This window comes from Mizuhopecten yessoensis, unplaced genomic scaffold (genome assembly GCF_002113885.1).
Source record: "Mizuhopecten yessoensis strain PY_sf001 unplaced genomic scaffold, ASM211388v2 scaffold716355, whole genome shotgun sequence".
Taxonomy (NCBI): Eukaryota; Metazoa; Mollusca; class Bivalvia; order Pectinida; family Pectinidae; genus Mizuhopecten; species Mizuhopecten yessoensis.
The window spans coordinates 953,013-975,546 of record NW_018480075.1 but is presented as its reverse complement, the minus strand read 5'-3'; the positions used below and the strand labels follow the sequence as shown (position 1 = coordinate 975,546).

The following is a 22,534-nucleotide window of genomic DNA, read 5'->3' as shown; positions in this document are numbered from 1 at the left end:
TCTCAGTCTCGGGCTAAGATTCTGTAACGGCATTTTTTTTAATAGATTTTATTAATCTTATTGAAAGCTCATCTTATATGTCTTGTCAATTATTAGAACAACCATCTGCCAATGAAGGGTTAATTGTTAACCAAAATTAGATTTATGACGTCATTAAACCAATGACGTCAACAATTGTGTCATGACATTCATAGCTGGTAATGAATGCCGTCTGCATGAGGAAGGGTGATACTATTGCAATGTCATAAACATCTTTTGCTGTTCCTATATTCAGACTTTACTTAAAGGTTAAAGATAGCAAAAAGAATGTAAAATGCCGTGAACTGTCAAACTGTATAAAATCAGGTGAAAAACGACAGATTTTGAACTTAAGCTGCTGTTGAAACGTGAAAACGAAAAGGTCACAAATGGTACTCTGATACATAGGAATTGTCCCTTGCGCGCACAAAGCTCCGAAAATAAGTCGTGACATTTAAACATGGCTGGCGATTGGTCCTTATAAGTGTCAGGAGACAGCTTTGAAGTAGCACAATAAAACCAATCTGGGATGAAATATTCGGATCAAGTGCAAACGTTAGAGCTTAAGAGCATCTACAAGCTTTCGGAATTTGTATTCTCTAAAAAAGGATCAGTCATAAATTCTTCAATATTTTGCCTCTGTGTGGTACTGCCAGGATTTTCAGGTGTGGGTGACAAAATTGTAGACCCTAAGCTAACCACTCTCCAGATTAAATATCAAACCTAACACCATTGGTTGATTTGCTCATTTCATCCTACGTTTGTTCGTTCGTTAATGTATTCCTAAGCAATGTAAGCTTTATAAATATAGGGTTTAAATGTAAACGCAGAGTAAATCTGATTTCAAAAAAGTCTCTTTTACACTAGTTTTGTAAAACGGACTTTATTAAATATATCTTATTGAAAAGGAACGTGCCGTTGATTGTTGACGTAATAACATTGTTTTTAATGTTTCACGATGGCCGATAGAACATCAATTTATCATATAATCACTGTGTTATTTATGCCATGAACACATTCAATTTTTTGTGGGCACATCAACAAACGTATGCATTGTGACGTCAGAATTAATACAATCGACGAACACATTTTCACAAATATTTTTTTAATATGATAAAGCCTTTTTTTCTGGGCATTCTTGAAGTCTAACGTTCTGGCATCTTGGCTAAGCATATGGTTCTTCTCTGTGACGTCATAATATCATCTGGGATTCTCCCACGTCATTTTAGTATGTTTTTATGACTCTCCAGACCGTATATGCCGGACATTACAAATATTCCAAGAGGTTCCCGTATATCGTGGCGCACTTCACGTAAACCGTCACGGAATTAGTCCTTAAACAACCAAAACAACCTTTTGATGTGCTGTTATCCATGCAATTTGATATCATCTTGTGTGGTACATATCCCAACTAAATCATTGTCAACATTTCGAATGTCATATTGTTGATTTGAAACTGGGACACTGAAAAATTTAAAATTGTTCACATTGTGTTAAAAGTATTATTATCAGGTTCCCATTTTAAGGCAGGAAACCTGGAATTTTTAGTTGGAATCTCAATATTATAAAAATGTGCAACGTGAAAAATTGGTGTTATCTGTCGGTTCTACTCCCATACGTTAAACAGTTGACGCCTATCAGTTTATAGCCAAGGGAATCAACCCATTTCAATACTGCATTCTACATTGGTCTCTTGGATGAACTACTGAAGACAAATAGGCCTTTTATGCGGCAGAGGACTTTATATCCTGGCAGGTGTGACACGGAAGACGCTAGAGGGATATATACTCACCGTTCTTTACATCTAGATTTATTGTTAGAAAGCGATAAAGCCACTTTTTAAAATCAATGGTTAAACAGTTCTAGGGCTGGTTTCTGCGTCAGAGTATGAATTTGAAGATATTATTTCAAGTTCTGAATTTATCCTGTAAACAGAGGACAAAGAAGGAAACACTCGTCTATATTATTTCCCCCCTTTGAATCATGCAAATGAATACAGCAAATATAAAAACTCCAACCCGACTTAAGAGACTTTCTTTTCAGACTGAAGCATAGACATATACATTTATTTTGTAAATCATAAAGGGTAAATAATGCGTTTCTATCAATGTTATCAGATATGATTTTTATTTTTCCAATTGTCCTTCTATAAAGTCATTATACGTCACATAAACAATTGGTACCTTCGTGACGATGCCATAGTTACGTCAAATATCAGACAATTCTATGAGGCTATTGTACTTTGATTTAAGTTATTATTTCACCCCTATAACCCGAATAAAAATCCGACTCAAATAGAATTTAGTTTCTCGTTGATACCTTCAGATAGTTTTGTGTTTCAAATCTTTTTAAGTGAAGGTACACTATACATTAATATAATAAAAAAACACATTTTGTTTACTTTCCCTGCTATGTACCTCTTCCTTAGCCCTCTTACAGGAAACAAAATCAATTTAATAAATCAAAAAATATTAATTTAAAAATTGCAACAGTCAGATTTTCAATACAAAATTAGAGATTATTTTAATTATAAAATGTACGTCGACTACGGCATGATTCCGCGGAGGTTACCGAACCGTGACAAAGAGGTTGATTGCAATTGTAGTGCCAACTGCCAAGACCCCCTGCGGGGTTATTCTTTCCAAACCTGAAACCTCTACTGGGTGTCACGGTACAATCGGTATCAAATACCTGTATCACTTTCCGCAGCAGCTTATATATTGATTAACGTGTACTCGCGTGACGTTGCTGCCCGAGATTGATTTAAGGCACGCATGAGAATATTACGACGCAGGGTCACAGATAGACAGCACGTGAGAACTCCTTGTACTTTCATATCGTTTTCCCTCTAGTCAGGATACATCAATGGATAATTTGTTTGTATTTAAATAAATCCCGTTAAGTGGGCAAATTCTCTTGTCGGCAGGAAAGCCATCATGACGAGACTCTTCGGTAAATCTGGACCGTCTGCTCTGAACACACGAGCAGTCGGAGAGGTTTCTCCAACAGTTTGTTAGTTCAACATACTCGCCCCGACCGTCTGAGATTTTGTCTCTACTGGCAACGTTCAGCCAATATGACCGTAGTTTTGTTGCTACGAGAAAAACTTGCGTGATTGTGACGAGTGGTGTCGTCTGCTTACCAATGACTTTGGCGGGAAACGGACAACAAAGGATTATAATTTGTTATCAGAGTTTCTTTTAATAAGTCTGATTTTGAAGAAGGATTTTTAAGTTATTCGATACGGAGAAGGGAAGAGTTATATATATTTAATACGAGAGGTGAATATCTATCACTGTGACGTTTTAAGAGCACAACAAAAATGGATGGATTTTTACCTCATTTGTGTTGCCATCGGTGACACAGCATAAACCACATCCTGTGGTCATTCTATATATTTTAATCACACCTCAGGGATTTATTGAGTGAACGGTAACTGACGTGAAAATAATCATTAAAACATAATGCTACCATTCCATTTCCCTCTATGACGGAGTCACAACACCGTTGTTCCATATCTTTTAATGTTAGAGTAAAGCGTTATTTGGAGTTCCGAGTGTGATAAAAGGAACAGCTCTCAGCTATTCACCACACGCCAATACTCCTCGTGAGGTTTCATTAAACTTTCTATGGTTTCCAGCTGCTAATACATGGTGTATATGGTTTTAATTCCGATGGAAGGAATCTGTTTTTAGGTTGAGGTGTTATCGCCATATATGGAAATCTAATATAATTTGTACCGCGTTTGATAGTGTATAAAGTGCCTAATTAATTTTAATTCGTGTGATATACATATAAAGATAGGATTCTAAAAGGAATTTTTATGATATAATTCTCACGTATTCTATCAGAACTTTCATAAACAGGAGCGCAGTTTGCTCCAGGCTACAGTTTTCACATAACCAATTATCTGAACAGATCTTTCATGTTTTGAAGGAGTCGGATTTTGGCTATACACACAAGAATGTGCCGGCGATATTGAAGAATAAGCTTATGTACTAGATTATCATTTTTCTGACATCCTAACAAACGTACCAGACAGAAGCCGATGACAAGGACATCTTAGATTGTGTTGATAAGTTGGCTAGCGTTGGCGGATTTTAAATTCGACGATTGAGTGTAATTGTCTGCTAGATTTAAGAAAATTGTTTTAAAATGTTACGTTATTAAATATTCAAGGCCTAGAGAGAGCACGAACTAGATCGATAGGGTTACGTACTCTCAACGAACAGGCGAACTATCGCTCTATGGTTTTAAACTGTGGAAGAATACATCGCACTTCCATTGAACGACGACAGGTTCTGACGAGTTGCTTTTGAATTCCTTCAATTCTTGGAGTTGTAAAACTGTGCTTAGAACTAAAATACTTTAGGAATCATGTGATAAATGATTTTACATTCTGTAATGGAATCGGAGAAATCCTTCCCAACAGGAATTGAATTCAAAGAGCATGCTGATTTGGATTAATGGAGCTAGCAGTGTCGGAGAACTAGATAACGGGGGTCCGTTAATCACGCCAGAAGTTGGCGTGGTATTACGTGTAAGAGATTAAAACATTTCAGGAGGGAATATAAAAAAAAACGTTCGGTGTTTGAATAACGATCGATTGATGGTTTCATCCACCTATACTCTCCCGAAAATGATATATTTTAGTGAAATGCGCGTGATATGGGCAATTATATTTGAAGCATAGTAATGTTGTTCACTGATAACTGTTATCGTCCGATCAAATAGTGTGCGAAACCGTCGTTTTACATTAAAGACAAATATTCGAAGTCAGGTTTATCTGGATGAGCGACAGAATAGAACATTTCTTATTCAGAGATAACTTTTTTTCATATCCGACCATATATAGCTTTATCTTGTTTGATGATAACGAAATTAGAAACTTCTGCTAAGATAAATTGTCACAGATCAAACTACTCAAGAGTTATTTTCGAGTTGGATGAGCGACATTTTTAAATTTCCTTTATTTCTAAATGATTTTCTCCCTAACAAGCGTGTCAATGACTTGGAGTTGTGACAACGATGATATGTGGCCATGAACTGATTTCTTGTAATTTTCACTAAATCTTTCTTCGATTGTACGAGAGCTGTAGACAGCTGTGTGGTGACAGTGCTACTAATTTTGATGCTATCTACATGTCGTTTAGCACTAGTGATACAGAGGTGTGCTTTATGTGGTAAAGTACATTACCATTTATATCCTAGAATTTGTTCAGATACTACCGACGTCTTTATAGTGCAGATAACTGAATTTGGCGCCGCTAGTTCAGCATTAGTGTACTGAGCTGAGTTTACCGCGGGAAGCTACTGTACCTCAACTTGAGTGAACTCCGTGATAATTCAAAACAGTTCGTACTACTGGTGCTGAATTTGTCAGCATTACAGTCGCATTAAGTGCTTATAGACAGTGACAGGGTAAGCTACGGTTTTATATTAGACAACAAGTACTTATAAAAATGCTAGACGAACAGATTATCCTTGTCCATCCTGACGGCCGGACACAGAGTGTCAAGGAATACGTGCACGAGCTGGTCAAAGGAGCCCAGGTCCGGCTATATGATGGGAAGGACTATAGGGACAAGAGGAAACACAAGACCGGGGGTATCTCCAAAACCAAACACAAGGTGAGTAACAAAACCGTAGAACATGTGTCATCTCCAAAACTGGACTCAAAGAATGTACACAACACTAAAACAAAAGTCTTTTCAAACATAAATACAGGGTCACAATGTCGTAGCAAAATTGCTAAAACGTGCATCTCAAACACTCAACACGGCCAAGATAAGTATTAAAACGTATGTTTTTATTTTCAAAAAATATCAGTAATCGCAACGAATGCACCATCGTAAAGCAAGATATAAAACACAGGGTAAATAAATTATATATATATATATTGTTTATTTGAACATTTTGGAATGAAGGCACTGTGACAATTTCTAAAATATATTACAGAAAAAAATCAAAAAGAAATCGCGTATAGCTTCTTCGAACTTTAATTGTTACGGCGGGGAACGAATGCTACTTCAATATAACATATTTCATTATGATGGTTTCTTATTGCAAAGCAGAAAAGCGAACATTTTCTAAGTCATAGCATATATATGTCTAACAGGATATAATACAATAAATATCGAAGAAATCTACCCCTTCAAATATAGGGTGATGTTTTTATTTAGTTTTAACTGAACTTAAATGTAATATCAGAGCTGAGACTTTATTTTGATGACTCCTCGTTTCCCGCTGTGGACTTTCCAATCGATATCGAGTTCAGATGTGTCCTTGTATGTTGCTATGTGACATGTATTTTCTATGTCACTTCAAAACCAATTGAATTGTGAAGTGGATCGATTGATTTATTAACCTACATATGTATGTTCTATGTTATTTCAAAACCCATTGAATCTCGAGGTAGATCGAGTGTTTTATTAATCTACATATGTATATTCTATTTTTTTCACAACCCATTGAATCTCGAGGTAGATCGAGTGTTTTATTAACCTACATATGTATGTTCTATTTTTTCACAACCCATTGAATCTCGAGGCAGATCGAGTGTTTTATTGACTTACATATGTATGTTCTATTTTTTTCACAACCTATTGAATCTCCAGGTAGATAGAGTGTTTTATTAACCTACAAATGTATGTTCTATTTTTTCACAACCCATTGAATCTCGAGGTAGATCGAGGGTTTTATTAACCTACATATGTATGTTCTATTTTTTTCACAGCCCTTTGAATCTCGAGGTAGATCGAGTGTTTTATTAACCTATATATGTATGTTCTATTTTATTTTCAACCCATTGAATCTCGAGGTAGAGTGTTTTATTGACCTATATATGTATATTCTATTTTTTTCACAACCCATTGAATCTCGAGGTAGATCGAGTGTTTTATTGACCTACATGTGTGCGTATGCATGATACATAGCTTGTGCTCATGTAAGATCCAAAATTCTATTTTAAAGACCAACCTATCTTTGTCTTAAGATGAATGAACTACGTCTAATGTTCAAGATAAGATGTAAATAATATCAGAACTAGGAAGAAACACTTCCATTGTTTTAAGGGATTTTCTTATATATAAAAAATTAATGAGAGACAAATCTACGAAAGGACATTTTCGGGCGGTACATTTATAGATTTATAGGTGTCAATGTCAACCATGTGGAATAACAGGCTAATGACAAACATAATGATTGTCGGATTGGATGACCGGGGTACAATCATAAGATATATTTGGCTCGCTATCTGAAATAACCCCAGCATCCGGAAGATTGCAACCAACCTCAATGACGTGAATCATTCTTTGTCTACATGTTGGAACGATGTCTTAATATTTGGGTGTTTTGTTCGATGATTTTAGGTTTTATACCTTCGCAAGTTCTAATTATTTCATAAAATTGATCGTCTCCAGTTTGCATTCTTAATCATTATGAATCATATCTGAAAACAGATAAATACATCTATTTACCAAATTTTAAAATACCCCAGGCATTCATTGATAAAACATTCAGCACTTGGTGTAAATTAAACGCTATAATCTTTTGTGATTGCTAGATAAATACAAAAGATGTCTTTCAGAAAGTGTCAGTGGCATTCACAATTACTATTGTGACGTAATAGTAATCTAATTACAACAATAATGACACTCATGGATATATAACTTTAGCAGGGATATCAGTGGCTTTTCTTTGTACTATTAATCAATGAACGTAACAGTAGTAGATATAGTATGCCAAAAATGAATTACTCTGCATTATGTCACCTGTTTCGTCCTTCTAGGACTCATCGGTGATGATAGGCCAAAACGATGAAAATCAAAATTGGTCTAACACGTATAACAGAGGAAAAAATAAAGACAAATGTGATTATTAACCAAAATTTTTTAAAAAAAAATAAATATATTCCTTATTACGCGATTTCAGTATAGGCAAAACAACATTGCAAATATTTGATAATGTCGAAAAGGAATGTCATAACCTTTCCGAAAACTCCCCAGAAACAAAGCACTTCGGATCAGGGAATCGATTTGGCTGATTTTATCTAAGTTTAATACATTTCTTTCGTGAATGCAAATACCGTGAAATAGAAATGTCTCTATACAGTGACGTAAGGCGGCTTGTTTTAGCGGAGTTGTATCTGATATTGTCGAGAGGTCTGTATTTACACTATGTAAATTGGCCCATTTCTAAGCCACTAGCGTACCTTGCTGAGTGTTATCTCCCTATAACATCGTGGGTATTTCAGGGAACTCTGTGTAAGTTGTTAGTAAGTATTGAATGTTACGAGTAAAAATTTAGGTGTAACAGAAATGTACATATGCAAAGAGCAGAATAAGCTGTTCTTCCCTCCTAAGATATGACCGGCGTTATTTTTTTTACATCTGATTCTAATTTCTAGCCATAATTTATCGGTGTCTGCACTTCTTGTTAAATGCTTCTCAGATCGCTGGTGCCAATTCCATTATTGGATTTGACATGAGACACCATGGCAATCTCTCGTTACACATGAATATTTCCTATCCATCTAGGGCACACGTTTTTACATGTTGTCTTTAGCGGAAATTCTTGCTGACTTCCCTTTTGTTTTGGTTGTCTTTTCGTATATCTGTTGCGTAGTTTTAGTTTAAACTCGAACCTGATGTGTTGGCGCTCTGACAAAGTTGTTTCTATTCATACAATATTCACAATTCATGGCAATTCATACATTCATACAATATTCACAATTCATGGCAATTCATACATTCATACAATGTTCACAATTCATGGCAATTCATACATTCATACAATATTCACAATTCATGGCATTTCATTCATTCATACAATATGTTAACATTTCATACCATCCATTTTTTCCGGGAGTGTTGAGGAACCAGCATGATTAATTAAGATGATCTGGGATGAAAAAGAGCGACAATAATGTTAAAAAAGTGACAAAAAGGGTATCAATCAAAAAGTAAAGACAGCGCTAATTTTTAATTCAATGCCACTTTAATTGGTTAGTTTGAGTTTTTAAAGCACTTTCAGTCAAAGCATTTAGAGTATTGTATTGGAAGCAATGGTCAGAAACGTTCATTTTGACGCTCATTAGGCAGTGTACGGTATCATTCACGGGGCTTTTTCGCCAGTCACTTTTCTTAATACACCTTTTGGATTCGGCATTGGAATTTGCAATGCTCGGTTGTATGATAGGAAACTTGCTGAGGTTTGTACAAAGCAGTTGACCATGATTTCTTTTCAAAAACCAGTGAATTTCTCATCACATAATTTAACAATGAAATATGCATACATTTGTTTTTTTCGCAAATGTTTGAACCACTTATTATTTTTGGTACAAGCATAGGATAATTAGTGACCTGAAAGTAGAAAAACTAAGTTGATATTCTGCCCAGTTTGGCGTCTGTTGCGATAACAGCCGACTGATTAAATAACTGTTAGCGGCAGCTCGTAGAAATCAAAAGCATGCAAGAATGCAAGGAACAAATCTTAACCATTAGGACATTAAAAATGATATCCAAGTGCACAATAAAATCGATTTTACTCTGACAGTAATAAATATCTCTTACGACACAAAATATATCTGACGACAATAATTCCTTTCTATACAATTGATAAACGTCAGCGTTTTGCCTTCCGACCGTCTGTCTCCGTGGACCCTCTTTGGTACACAAAGTTGATCATGTAATACCCATAGTAATGATTATTCAAAATCTCATGGACGGTTTTACCATAATTCGCTTTTATAAGATTGTGAGATCCTGTCATTTTCTCGAGACATATTTATTTTATAATTGAAAATTGAATAAAGGAAAGATGTCGCGTCCTTTTAGAGAATTCCCGATTGGACGGTTTCGCGAGCAATTTATCAAAAAGAGATTATGTATTTCCCTGTGTTAAGCTTCAGGTAGAATCCGTACACTTCTTCGGGAAAAACCTAGTGGAATTGTCGCATTAGTGCTGCATTAATAATTGACGAAACAACTCATTGATGAATGAGATACACGCCGCAATCCGTTATCCCTTCGGAAATCTCCGTCGGCTGCACACAACAACTCCTGGAAATAAATTAGTCCGACGTTTTTTTATGACCAATGCATCACAGTAATGTTTTATATATCTACATAGATGTATATGAACGTCCATAAGGGAATTATATTAATTCTTTCGTAAAACAATCGGAATGATGCATTTTCTTTTCATGATTAATGAAAGTACAACATCCGAAATAATTACGTGATTAGAAAACCATTTCCATCTCGAGACTATTCCTCTGATATACTATGAACCAAATGACCTCAGTAACCGAAATTACTCTGATATTCGGTTAAGGTTATTCGGTACTGTAAGCTACTGTAGAGTGTCTATTTTTCATTTAATTTCACAAACTAATCTTTCTTTACTAAGTTGCAAGGACATAGTTCACCTCTAGTGTATTGTTTACGTTGTGTGTGCCCTTTTACAGGTTTGGAGAAAGAATAAATCGGTTGTATGTCATTGCAAAATCTCCTTAGACACTTATTGATATCCCGTTTTCAGAATAATATGACCAAAAGGAATACCATGCTACAGTGTCAATACTATTAGTTTTCAGTGAGATGAAACTTAAAGCGACCATGTGTTAACAGACCACCCTTTGGAAGTCTAAAGAAGTCTAGAAGGTGGTCTCTAAACGAATGTAGTATCTTTCACGTCAATGGGAAACAATATGAGCGGTCGCTTAACACAGCTGGTCTCTTTATCGGAGTGGTAACATGAGGAGATTGAACCACCACTTTAGCTACTACGGGGTAGCGAAAAGGAAAACAAAACTTATGTTTGAACTATTGTTCGTATAACACTTCAATTTGCGATCAAGACCTGTAACGAGAATTTACACGAAAAGAAATATAATGCAAAGGCCAAAGCTAATATCAATTACACTTTATGCTAATGATAACTAAATGTAATACCCGTGATTGATCTAGGAGTTACGTCACTTTCAAAGTTTTTTAACAAATCAAAAAGTAACGAGAGTTATCCAATGTATTAAATTATTTTTCAAACTTTGTCGTCATATTTTTTCATCAATTCCAAAATTAATACTTAAATTAGGATATGTTATATGTTCACTTGCTGGGAGAAGAATTACAGACAGTAGGAATGACTGATCAATGATCTGTTCTTTGGCCTCGTATGTTAAATGACACATACTGTGGTACAATGTGATTGACTCATTTTTCATAATTACGGAGAGCTTGAACAAGGACCTGGTAATAGTTACGATAATTAAAGCACTACCAGATAAGCTGCATTTGCTGGATATTCCTTATGTCTGTTAATAATCTTAAGATTTGACAGGCATTGTCCTACTTGTTAGATGCGTGAGTATCTGAAAAACGCAATTTAGCAATTGTAATAATTGGAAATTTTATGAGTAAATGTAGTATGAATATTCTAAATAGTATTTGAACGTATCTGTCTAGGCATGCAGGTTTATGACGCTATGCTCAGGTAGCGTAGTGAGACTTGAACGCTAAAAGTCCAAATAAGTAAAAAAAAACGTTTATTGCAAGTTAGAAGTGCCATATTCTGACTTTGAAGCCATTGAGCGTTTTATATGTCAGGCGAAAAGGTATCCCAATTTCTCGCATTTGTCCTCGGTGCCAATTCGACTGGATATAGGTTGATAGAATAAACTGGAGGATTTCCTTCCTAATCTATCTCGTACTAATGTATTGTTAAATTGTCTGTTTTGATAGCAACCTTACATCTGTTGACATAAGACTGGTACCATTCCTGCTCTGTTCTGACGTCTACTAACAAAGTATCTGGAACATGTCATACAGATAGAGAGCCAGAGACAGCGTAAAGCAGTGGACACAACGACATTACTAAGCTACCTTTTGACCATATGACTTACTGTTTTGATATTTTGGTACCATGCACATATAAACAAGAACATGTGCCTTTAAGGTGTCAGCCACGACAAAAATGGTTCCTGCGCCTTTGTTCTAGACCAATGTTTGCTTTTTATTTGGTTTGTTTTGTTTACGCTTCATGTCCTATTATAGCTATGGTCATTTACGGACAAGCCAGGGTTTGGTGGTGGAGGGACGCTGGAGTGTCCGAAGAAAATTTACCGACCTGCGGCCAGTAGCTGGCGAATGCCAAATGTGGAGACCAATGAGGTTTCTTGAATGGGACAACAAACATCTCGACCTTTGCCACCAGTGGTGCAGGAAATGTAGTACATGTTCCCGCCATTGGTTTGTTGAGATGGTTCATGTTGCTCTTCCTTTTGCTATGGTGTTTATTCGGGTCCTATAACGTTTTGTTGGTATCTATTTCAGTTTCGTTGTTTACTTATCTATTTGCGTTATTGAATGACTTTTGCTATTTGACTTTAAAATTACAGGAAAGTGTGTTTAGAAAAAAAGACGCCAGATGGTGCTGATTTAGGACATGCAAAATTGGAAATATACACCTGTCTGTACCAGAAGAATTTATAACAGTCACGCAGATTTAGGTTCGTGAATTCTACAAAAGCACTTAACAACTGTACTGGCATATTTAAGTGACATCTTGTCAGGCCAATGTCCAAACCTGCATTAACGTGATATATAACTCTCCCAAGTTAGACTGTTCCTCTTCGTGTTCCTTTCGTACGAAGTAAAACTGACTGTACTATACAAGTTTTTATTCTCTATCACGTTATACAAACCCATCCTTTTGGAGAGTATTAAATAAAGTTATAGTTATATTCCAACACACATAACCTTTCGAAAGCAGCAACTATTACTCAAATCAACGTTCACGTTTCATTGTTTCCCCAACGCAAACAACTTAGCTTGTCAGGAGTTGAAGTGCTGTCAATACCACTTTGTGAGTTTTATGTTCTAACAAATTTTAAGAGCGGTGCACTGCGTTTCCTTAATGAACGTTGTAAACAATTCGTTACTGTATATCCCATTTTCCTGCCAACCTACATTGTTCACACACAAACTATTTCTTATATAAATAGTCGTTACACATTTGAGTGAAGCCGTCATATGTATGTTAAAAATCTTTTTAGAAATAAAGCGTATCTAAATACCATTAAACTATACAGCACGATTATTGTAGTATATTTTACTAAGTAAGTGTACCATATTTTGTGATATAATAGGCAACATAACAGAAATGTGCGTGTACAATTTCTCTTTGATTAAGTATTCTATCGGGAGCCCGACATTTATTTCATGAAATATGTTTGTTATTCACTATGTCATTGGATAAATAACAATCAACAACGCGCTAAAAATAATGACTTAAATTTCTTTGTTATTGTTTGAAAATAATTGAATGCAAATATTGGAGTATCTATAGTGATATCATGATTTTGAGCTGAAATGCCTTCCCTTGTTGAAATAATGACAAAGACATTATTTGATTCTTTTACTCCGTTCATGATACAACATGTGATATCCATAAGTATTTTAAGGAACCATCAATCGAACATAAACCAAGTACCGATTTAGAAAAATATACCGAAGATCTAATTACATAACACTCACAACTTTATAACGAATCGAATAGCGTCAATTGACGCAATTTGTTTCTCTCCGTAATGGCATTTTCAAAAGCTCCATGCTATTCATATAGAAAAACTCGTAAACACCAAAATGACACATTGACAGACCGGTATTTATTTTACAGAGACATAAGATATTGATATTGTTCTGTTAAGACCTACTGTAATTGACAAAGTTTTTTTCACGGTTCATTTATTAAAAATATATGCGGTTTATGATAAACACACATGTACCGTTATATTTTTGTTCATATTTTTATTATTAAAATTGCATACTGTATTTCTAAAAAGCCATGTTTAAAAAAAATCCAAATGTGCTTCGTCCGACTGCATTACATGATATCTTCAGAATATATTCTAAGACAAAAGATAATCAAAATAAAAGCTAACCATAGCTCAAACTTATAACCAATAAAACCTTTGTAAAAGATATGAACAAGGGAGATAATGACTTACAAAGTACAAGGATGATATACGACCAGGTGTACTGGAAGGGAAGGCATCTTCTTCCGAATCGTCGACACCCGCCACGTACAGCCAGGTCAAATGCAAATAATGCCATGTTCTCAAAATGACAATTGGGGTAGTGATAACTAAACCATATGCCACACTAACGAGCTTATCAGTACTGACGCCATACATAGGAGAAGCGATGTGACGTCATAAAACTGCCAGAGGACGACGAGTAAGAATAATCTTCGGGAAAAAACCCAATGTATTTTAATGATTAGTCTTCTTAAGAAATCTCGATTATTCCTAATTTACATGGATTGTAAAGATGATTGTGATAAATATGAAAAATAAGATTCCTTGCTAAAAATTGGTTCATGAATAGTTTTGTAATTCGATTTTTGATATTCAGTTAACTAGTCTGAATATTTCCTACACTCTTTAAAGTGTCTCCATGATTCAATATCTTCGCTTGCCATTGCGGTTTAACGCAATTGAGACATCTCATCAATATACAGCGTGATGCCGTGGATATTAAAATTCTTGTGAGAAACACATCATCAATTGTTGCTAAGGAATATAACGTCTGATAAGAACCAATGGGTTCCCTGACACAGACTCTTTAAGAGACACGATGCGTGCTGTGTCCTGAATATTGAAGCACCATTTTTTTCTGTAGGTGTTTAAGCGTAAGGCTGTCGTGAGATCGGTGGTATTAGGTCTTCCCTGCAGAAGCGGGGTTTCTTTTGAAGCTGAACACGTTATAACTCGGCGGAATGCTGAATTAAGTGGTTTTGCCCCCGAAGGGCTTAAGCAACCACATTCCGTCTTCTTTTGTCGTTGTGGCACAGTGTTTTATGATGACGTCATGATCAACTGTGCAATGCTCAGAAGTAACTTCATGATTTAATTCCTTCACGTCCTAGTTGACAATGACACCATGCCCGTTTCTTTTTTTTGGTTAAAGTGATGTAATTTATATTTTCATGATATAATTAATATGTTCATGTTTTAGTGAGGCTTTGCTTTGGATGATATTTTACATGTCGCCTTGGAGCCCTGCTCAAGTCCATATTTAATATACATATGTAGTAACAATGTACAAATAAATATGAACGTCTGGCTGACTTGTGCTCAACATCTTGGTTATACAATTATAAATAATCATGATTAAATCCTGAGTAATAAACCAATATTTTAAAGAAACATGTTATATTCTCCTTTTTTGGCGGATCCGTGATTCATCATCTGTATTTGTAACGCTGTTAGTATTGGCCGCCATCTCCATTTGATATATCAATCACATTATTACGTTACATCTTTAAACAAACGATATATTGATGATCAAACGCAAGAAATGCCGCAAATACCTTCACGACAATGAAATAGAACAATCTGTGTGCATTCTGTTTGTATTCCCAAACAGACCCGATAAATGCCGATGACTGCCGATGATACCCGAGGGACTGGTTGTGATCGGATTGTCGGAGAGCCATATGTTTTATTAGCGGCGGGCCCTCTTCTGGTGAGATGTCATTGTGTTGTGTAAAGTCGGTTTGCTAGACAGGGCGAGATCAATAAAGATATCTGGTTGTGTCCATTAGATTGCACAGCTTGTCGCAAGAGTGTTGACACCTATGTATCACAGTTCCTTTCGGTTAAGGGTACATGCTACCTTACTGCGACATATACTTTGCTTCCCATAAAATGTCCTGCTAAGAAACATTATGAACCCTTAAGGGGTGTTTTGATTTCTCTTCAGATCTAGTAATTGTCTCTTAGATACGACTTGAAACTGCGATTCCCGATGTCATACAAGAAGGATATTAAAGACATTAATGACATCTTGGTGGTAACGACTTATTACAAAGTTATAAATTCCAAAGGCAGATACACATTCACGATATTATATATATGGTAGAATGCGCAATGAAATAGACGTTCACTTTTAATCATAAGATAATGTTGTAAAATAATCCCAAAGAAATATGATGTAATTGACGAATTTCCAGAAAAAAGATTTGTTCCCAATTTCTTAAAGTTATAAAAGGGTTTATAACCTTTTTATTTTTTATATGAATGTGTTCCTATGGGAGTGTTCTGGAAATATTTTGAATTTGCAATCTCAATATTAGTAATTTAGAAGCCTTCAACATAAAAATAAAAATAAATCATTTTCCCTAAGATAGTAACATGTAGTGTACAGTTTGATGATTCCACGACAGTTTTGCTGAATGAGAAATAAAACATGGTACCTACCGTATACAGCATCTTCTGGTTTCGCCTCCGATATTCCTGTATTGGTACATTCCTTCTCTGTTTTCTTTTCTCTGTATAATAACTTTCGTTTTTATCATATTTCTTTCAAATAAATTATGAAAAGAGTAAAATATGGTTGATACTAATATTTAAAAAACAGTAAAATGATTGCATCTGACATCAACGTCTGATGCTCTCAAATTATTGAAAATAACAATTGAATTATTTTTAGAATTTGCATTGTTAATTTGACTGGCAAATAAAACGTTTCATCCTGACATCATTTCAACAAATTTACAAATAAAATTAAAGCCCTACCTCCATGTATTTCTCAAAGCTCAGTTATGTTTATCATGTTGAAAAAAATATGTTCCGAATAGGACACATTGCATGTCGGATGACAATACTTTTATTATATGACCTGGAATATCTTAATATAATTAATGATACTATTAAAACAGTTAAATTACAGTATTGCCGTCCTATATATAATCCTGAAAATATAGATGATATACCTGATTCAGATTTACAGTTTGTTATAAATGATCAGTTATTTTTAGAAACACTATTAATGGAAATTAGAGGTAAGTCAATTTCATATTCTTCCTATAAAAAGAAACAGTGTTGGGCAAGGGAAAAGACCTTAATAGATCAAATACAGGAACTGGAAAATGAGAATAATGTAGACTTAGACAAGTTACTTGAGAAAAAAAAGGAATTGGAAAAGATTAGAGTACATAGGATAAAAGGGAGTATAATACGTGCAAAAGCCTTATGGATTGATGAGGGTGAAAAACCTACCAATTATTTTTTTAATTTAGAAAATAGACATTTTACATCAAAAATCATTCCAAAGTTACAACAGGAAAATGGGGAATTTCTAACTAAACAAGTAGATATATTAAATGAGGTGAAATTTTTTTATGAACAATTGTATTCTATTGATAATGAAGTCGATGACATAGATTTGGATGAATTTTTAGAAGATTTTGATGTTCCAAGATTAAATGTTGAAGAAGCGGTCAGTTTGGAAGGTATTATTACACTTAAAGAAGCATCTATAACACTAAAGAATATGAAAAGTAATAAGAGCCCAGGCTCAGATGGATTCACATCAGAATTTTATAAATGTTTTTGGAATCAGTTAGGTAATTTTGTGGTTAGGGCATTAAATTATGGTTTTTCAAATGGTCAGCTATCTATTACACAACGTCAGGGAATAATTACTTGTATACCTAAGGCTAATAAATCAAAGTATTTTATAAAGAATTGGAGACCTATTTCTCTATTAAACATTGTATACAAAATTGCTTCTGGATCAATAACAAGTAGATTCAAATTAGTTTTACAAAAAATTATAAACTCTGATCAATCAGGATTTATATCGGGACGCTATGTAGGAGAAAATACTCGCCTGGTTTATGACATTATGCAATATACAGAGGAAAATGATATCCCTGGAATGTTATTAATGGTTGATTTTGAAAAGGCTTTCGATTCTGTCTCTTGGAAATTCATAGACGAAGTACTTAGATATTTTGGATTTGGAAACGATATCAGAAATTGGGTCAAAATTTTACACTGTAATTCAAGCTCTGCTATAAACCAGGGGGGTAATTTATCAGCTTTTTTCAAAATAAATCGTGGATGTCGTCAAGGAGATCCCATCGCTCCATATATTTTTATACTATGTGCAGAAGTTTTAGCAATCCGCCTTAGAAACAATAAGAGTATAACTGGTATAAAGGTTAATAACTGTCCCATCTTAAACTCTCAGTATGCAGATGACACTTCTCTGGTATTAGATGGTTCTGAAAAATCACTGAAAGGGGCGGTTGATGAACTAAATATTTATGCAAAAATATCTGGTCTTAAAGTAAATGTAGGTAAAACTGAAGTTGTCTGGATAGGCAGTAAAAAATACAGCAATGATGTTCTCCTTCCAAATATGAATCTTAGATGGGGAGTTAATAAATTTACTCTTCTTGGGATAGATTTCCATGTAGATCTTTGCAAAATACCTAAAATGAACTTTGATAAAAAATTAGTTAAACTTAAAGCTCTTATTAAGAGCTGGAGTAGAAGGTTGCTCACACCTATTGGTAGAATTAATGTCATTAAATCTTTATTAATTTCTCAGATGAATCATCTGTTCATTTCCTTACCTAATCCATCTGAAAAATTTATAAAACAGCTCAATTCTGTTCTTTTCAATTTTTTATGGAATAGCAAAACTGATAAGATTAAACGGGACATAATAATCCAAAATTATCAAGAAGGTGGGCTAAAAATGGTTAATTTAATGTCTTTTATTGAAGCTCTGAAAATAAGTTGGATAAGAAGGTTTTTTAGATCAGAAGGTAAATGGGTAAGCATTTTAAAATCTTGTGTAAATCCTCATATCTTGGCTAACTCAGGAAACGAGTACCTTAATAAAGTTCAAGGAAATTGCAAAAATGTGTTTTGGAAAGATGTGTTTAGGGCATGGTATAAATTAAGAGCAAAAGAGGAGCTGTTTAAAAATGAGAATTTTGCCCTACTTAAGACACCCTTATGGTATAACAAAAATATTTCTGTTGGTAATAAAGTTGTTTTTTATAGTAAGTGGTTTAAAAACGGGATTATGATAATTAATGATTTGTTGAAAAACAACACAGACTACTCTTTCTTGTCTTTTAAGGAATTTTGTGATCTACATGGTACAATAACTAATTATCTAGAATATCATGGCTTGATAACAAGCATAAAGAATTATCTGAAACAACTTAATTTGCCAAACAAAAATGTGATATACCCAATTATACCGTTACATCTTGTAATAATTTTAAAGAAGAAAAAAGGTTCTCAAGACTTCTATAATATACTTATCAGAAATAATGCATCAATAACTGCTCAAACAAAATGGGGAACTATATTCGACTATAATCAGGAAACTTGGGGGAAAATATATGCTATTCCTTTCAGGGTTACAAAAAATACAAAATTGCAATGGTTGCAATTTAGAATTAATCATTATATTTTAACAACCAATTCTTATTTATGCAAAATTGGACTTGTAAATAACCCACACTGTGTTTTTTGTATCATAGAAAGGGAGACAATTACCCACGTTTTATGGGAATGCAGGGAAGTACAAAAATTTCTGAGCAATTTTGAAAGTCTTTTAAGTGCTCTCACTATTCCTTTCTCACTAAATAAAGAATCAATGATCTTTGGTTTTATCAACCAAACTGGAATTTATACCAGAATTGATAATGAAATTACTCTGTTCATTAAACAATATATATACAAAACCAGATGTTTTCATAAGTCACTTAATGTGACGGCTTTAGTCAATTCGATTAAAGATTACTATAAGGTTCAGAAATATATTGCTCGTGGTAAAGGGGAACAAGGCCTTAGAAGATTTACTTCTGAATGGGAAAAATGGTTAAAATTAGTAGAGCTTGACCTCAACTAACCCTGAATATTATGACTATTTATATTAAGTTATTAGTTGTTATTCTACTTAAAAAAAACAAAATATTGACAAATACTCACAGCAGTTATTTATTTTATTTAGTATCTTCTCAGATTTGGCAGTCTGATCTCTCTCTCTCTCTCTCTCTCTCTCTCTCTCTCTCTCTCTCTCTCTTTGTTTTGTCTATTCTATGTGTGAAAGTGTGTGAAAATTGAATGTGTCTTGGTGATTGTATAAAATCAGCATCAGATGATGAGGATGATGAGGAGGATGAGGTTGCTGATAATTTCAATAGTAGATATGTGTGAATGTGTGGATATGTGTTGATGTGATGTTCTGTATAATGTACATGTTCTGAAAATCTTTGAAAATAAAAAAAATTAAATTAAAAAAAAAATAATATTTGTAACTGGCTTACTTACAAAGCAGCAAAACTCAGCTACACCTTATCTATATAAACATCATTATTGGATATCGGATAAGTTCCTATGCATAAAGGTTGGGAATTAATATGCCTGGCAATCTCGTGTCTGAGACAAAGCATGGAAAGCTTTGTATTAAATAAAACCAAACATCAAGGGTGATATACGAGCTCGTAATATGTCGTAGCGCACAAAAATACATATATATGGAACAAAATCGACCATGGCACGAACAAAATGGTCTTTTGATGTTTTGAGGAAGAAATATTTTGGAAAGTAAATTTAATGCCTCTCTGTGATCATCTTGATGAAAATAGATCCCGCGTTGTCAGTTTTCTGTTGGGAATAACAAAGGAAACTTTTGTATTGAATTCCAAGCAGTCGGCTTAATCTACCTTTTACTGTAGTCACAACTGTCATAAAATGTACATTCACGGTGCTTAGCTTATCAGCTGACTAAACATGTTTTTTCCTTGTAGTATTAGAGGCATGCGATGTAGCTTGGCTTTTATGTTTCAGCATTTCCGTCTAAGAAAACACGAAAATAATGATCCTCCTAGATCGGTTTAAAAACAATCAATGAATCAGTCTTGGTGAGGGCCATCCAATGTCCCTCGAAACTGATATTGACCTACGATGACGTCCGGTGTTTAATGTCAACAATGCTCTAAGGTCCATAAAAAACAATGAACATTGTATTGACTAAGTAATGATATTTTTTACGATGATGTTTTGTCTTGTTCTGTTTGGTGTTGATTCACGTTAAAACCCCTTTTTTTACAAATGCGAACGAGATAAAAATACTTTGCGGATGTCACGTGAAATTGGGTGTAAGATTGAAGGTTCCTACACCCTTAATAATTTCCAAAATAATTCAACCGAATTCAAACCAATTGGATTAATCGTTTGCAGCACTGTTGCGAAAATAACTTTCCGACAATATAAGGAGATTTGCTGTATCACAGCAGCGACATTCCCGCCATATCAGTTCCGAACCAAAATCTTATTAAAAACACACTCGGATCGATATTGTGCTCTTACAAGGAACGTTAGAAACAACCTAAGCCTCTTCCAGACGATTTCTGCTTTTTATTTTTTATTTATTTGCATATACAAACATCCAGAATCTGTATCAGAGCAGACACGTGACATCGTTAACAACCCTACAAAAAGCCCCACAAGTATGAGTGTCAACAGCCGGGCCGTCTGGCTTTGTTTACCCAATGCAGACAGTCTCGGGCTATACATATATTTGTCTATCCTAATTTTGGTTAGGTGGTTGGGAAGTAGGGATTCATATAACCGGGGCCAAATTGACGCCATTAATCTACGTATACATAAATAAAAGATGACATTTTCTTGTTTTATATTCTGTGACGGTGTTTGTAAAACACATATGTATACCGTGTAAGTTTTTGCTGTGTATTTATGTTCGCGGATTATTTATCACCAAAGAACATATTTTAATTATAAATTATACAGCAAAAATACTTGTACATTAATAAAGGTAATTAAGATACTGTAAATGAAGGTGCTTATAGGTTTAGTAGTGTCTTCATATTCGTGATTTTCCCTTTATTGATAGTAGCACCCCTGCTCCCCTAGATTCGGTGTTCAAGAGCCTGCTCCGAATATCATGACTCCTGTGAAATTACGTCGACTAATAGACGAACAAATACAGGGTTTCCACAGATGCAGGCTGATGAAGATGATGCTCAAGTTTAAGGGTCGCCATCATGATATTATTGGGAAATATGTTATTTCTTTGTGTGCTATTAAGATCGATTTTAATTATCATGCTCATAAGTGTGCTTTGTGGTTTTGAGGTCACTACTCGACTTTTCGATGTAAGAACGTGACCTAACTTTCTGAACACCTTGTCTTATGGTCCTTGTATTTTTGCAAGGGTCTCCATGTAAATTTTGAGGTCACTACTCGACTTTTCGATGTAAGAACGTGACCTAACTTTCTGAACACCTTGTCTTATGGTCCTTGTATTTTTGCAAGGGTCTCCATGTAAATTTTGAGGTCACTACTCGACTTTTCGATGTAAGAACGTGACCTAACTTTCTGAACACCTTGTCTTATGGTCCTTGTATTTTTGCAAGGGTCTCCATGTAAATTTTGAGGTCACTACTCGACTTTTCGATGTAAGAACGTGACCTAACTTTCTGAACACCTTGTCTTATGGTCCTTGTATTTTTGCAAGGGTCTCCATGTAAATTTTGAGGTCACTACTCGACTTTTCGATGTAAGAACGTGACCTAACTTTCTGAACACCTTGTCTTATGGTCCTTGTATTTTTGCAAGGGTCTCCATGTAAATTTTGAGGTCACTACTCGACTTTTCGATGTAAGAACGTGACCTAAC

The 22,534-nt window shown here is 34.7% G+C and overlaps 1 protein-coding gene across 2 annotated transcripts in view; it reads left to right on the top strand.

Moving 5' to 3' along the window:
• Window positions 1-3,375: 3,375 nt before the first annotated feature.
• Window positions 3,376-22,534, top strand: part of LOC110443648 — a 32,608-nt gene continuing 13,449 nt past the window's right edge. For both annotated transcript variants that reach the window (XM_021487996.1, XM_021487995.1), the window contains exon 1: window positions 3,376-5,648. In XM_021487996.1, the coding sequence (XP_021343671.1) occupies window positions 5,481-5,648 (168 nt within the window). In that variant the 5' untranslated portion in view covers window positions 3,376-5,480. The remainder of the gene's footprint in view (window positions 5,649-22,534) is intronic.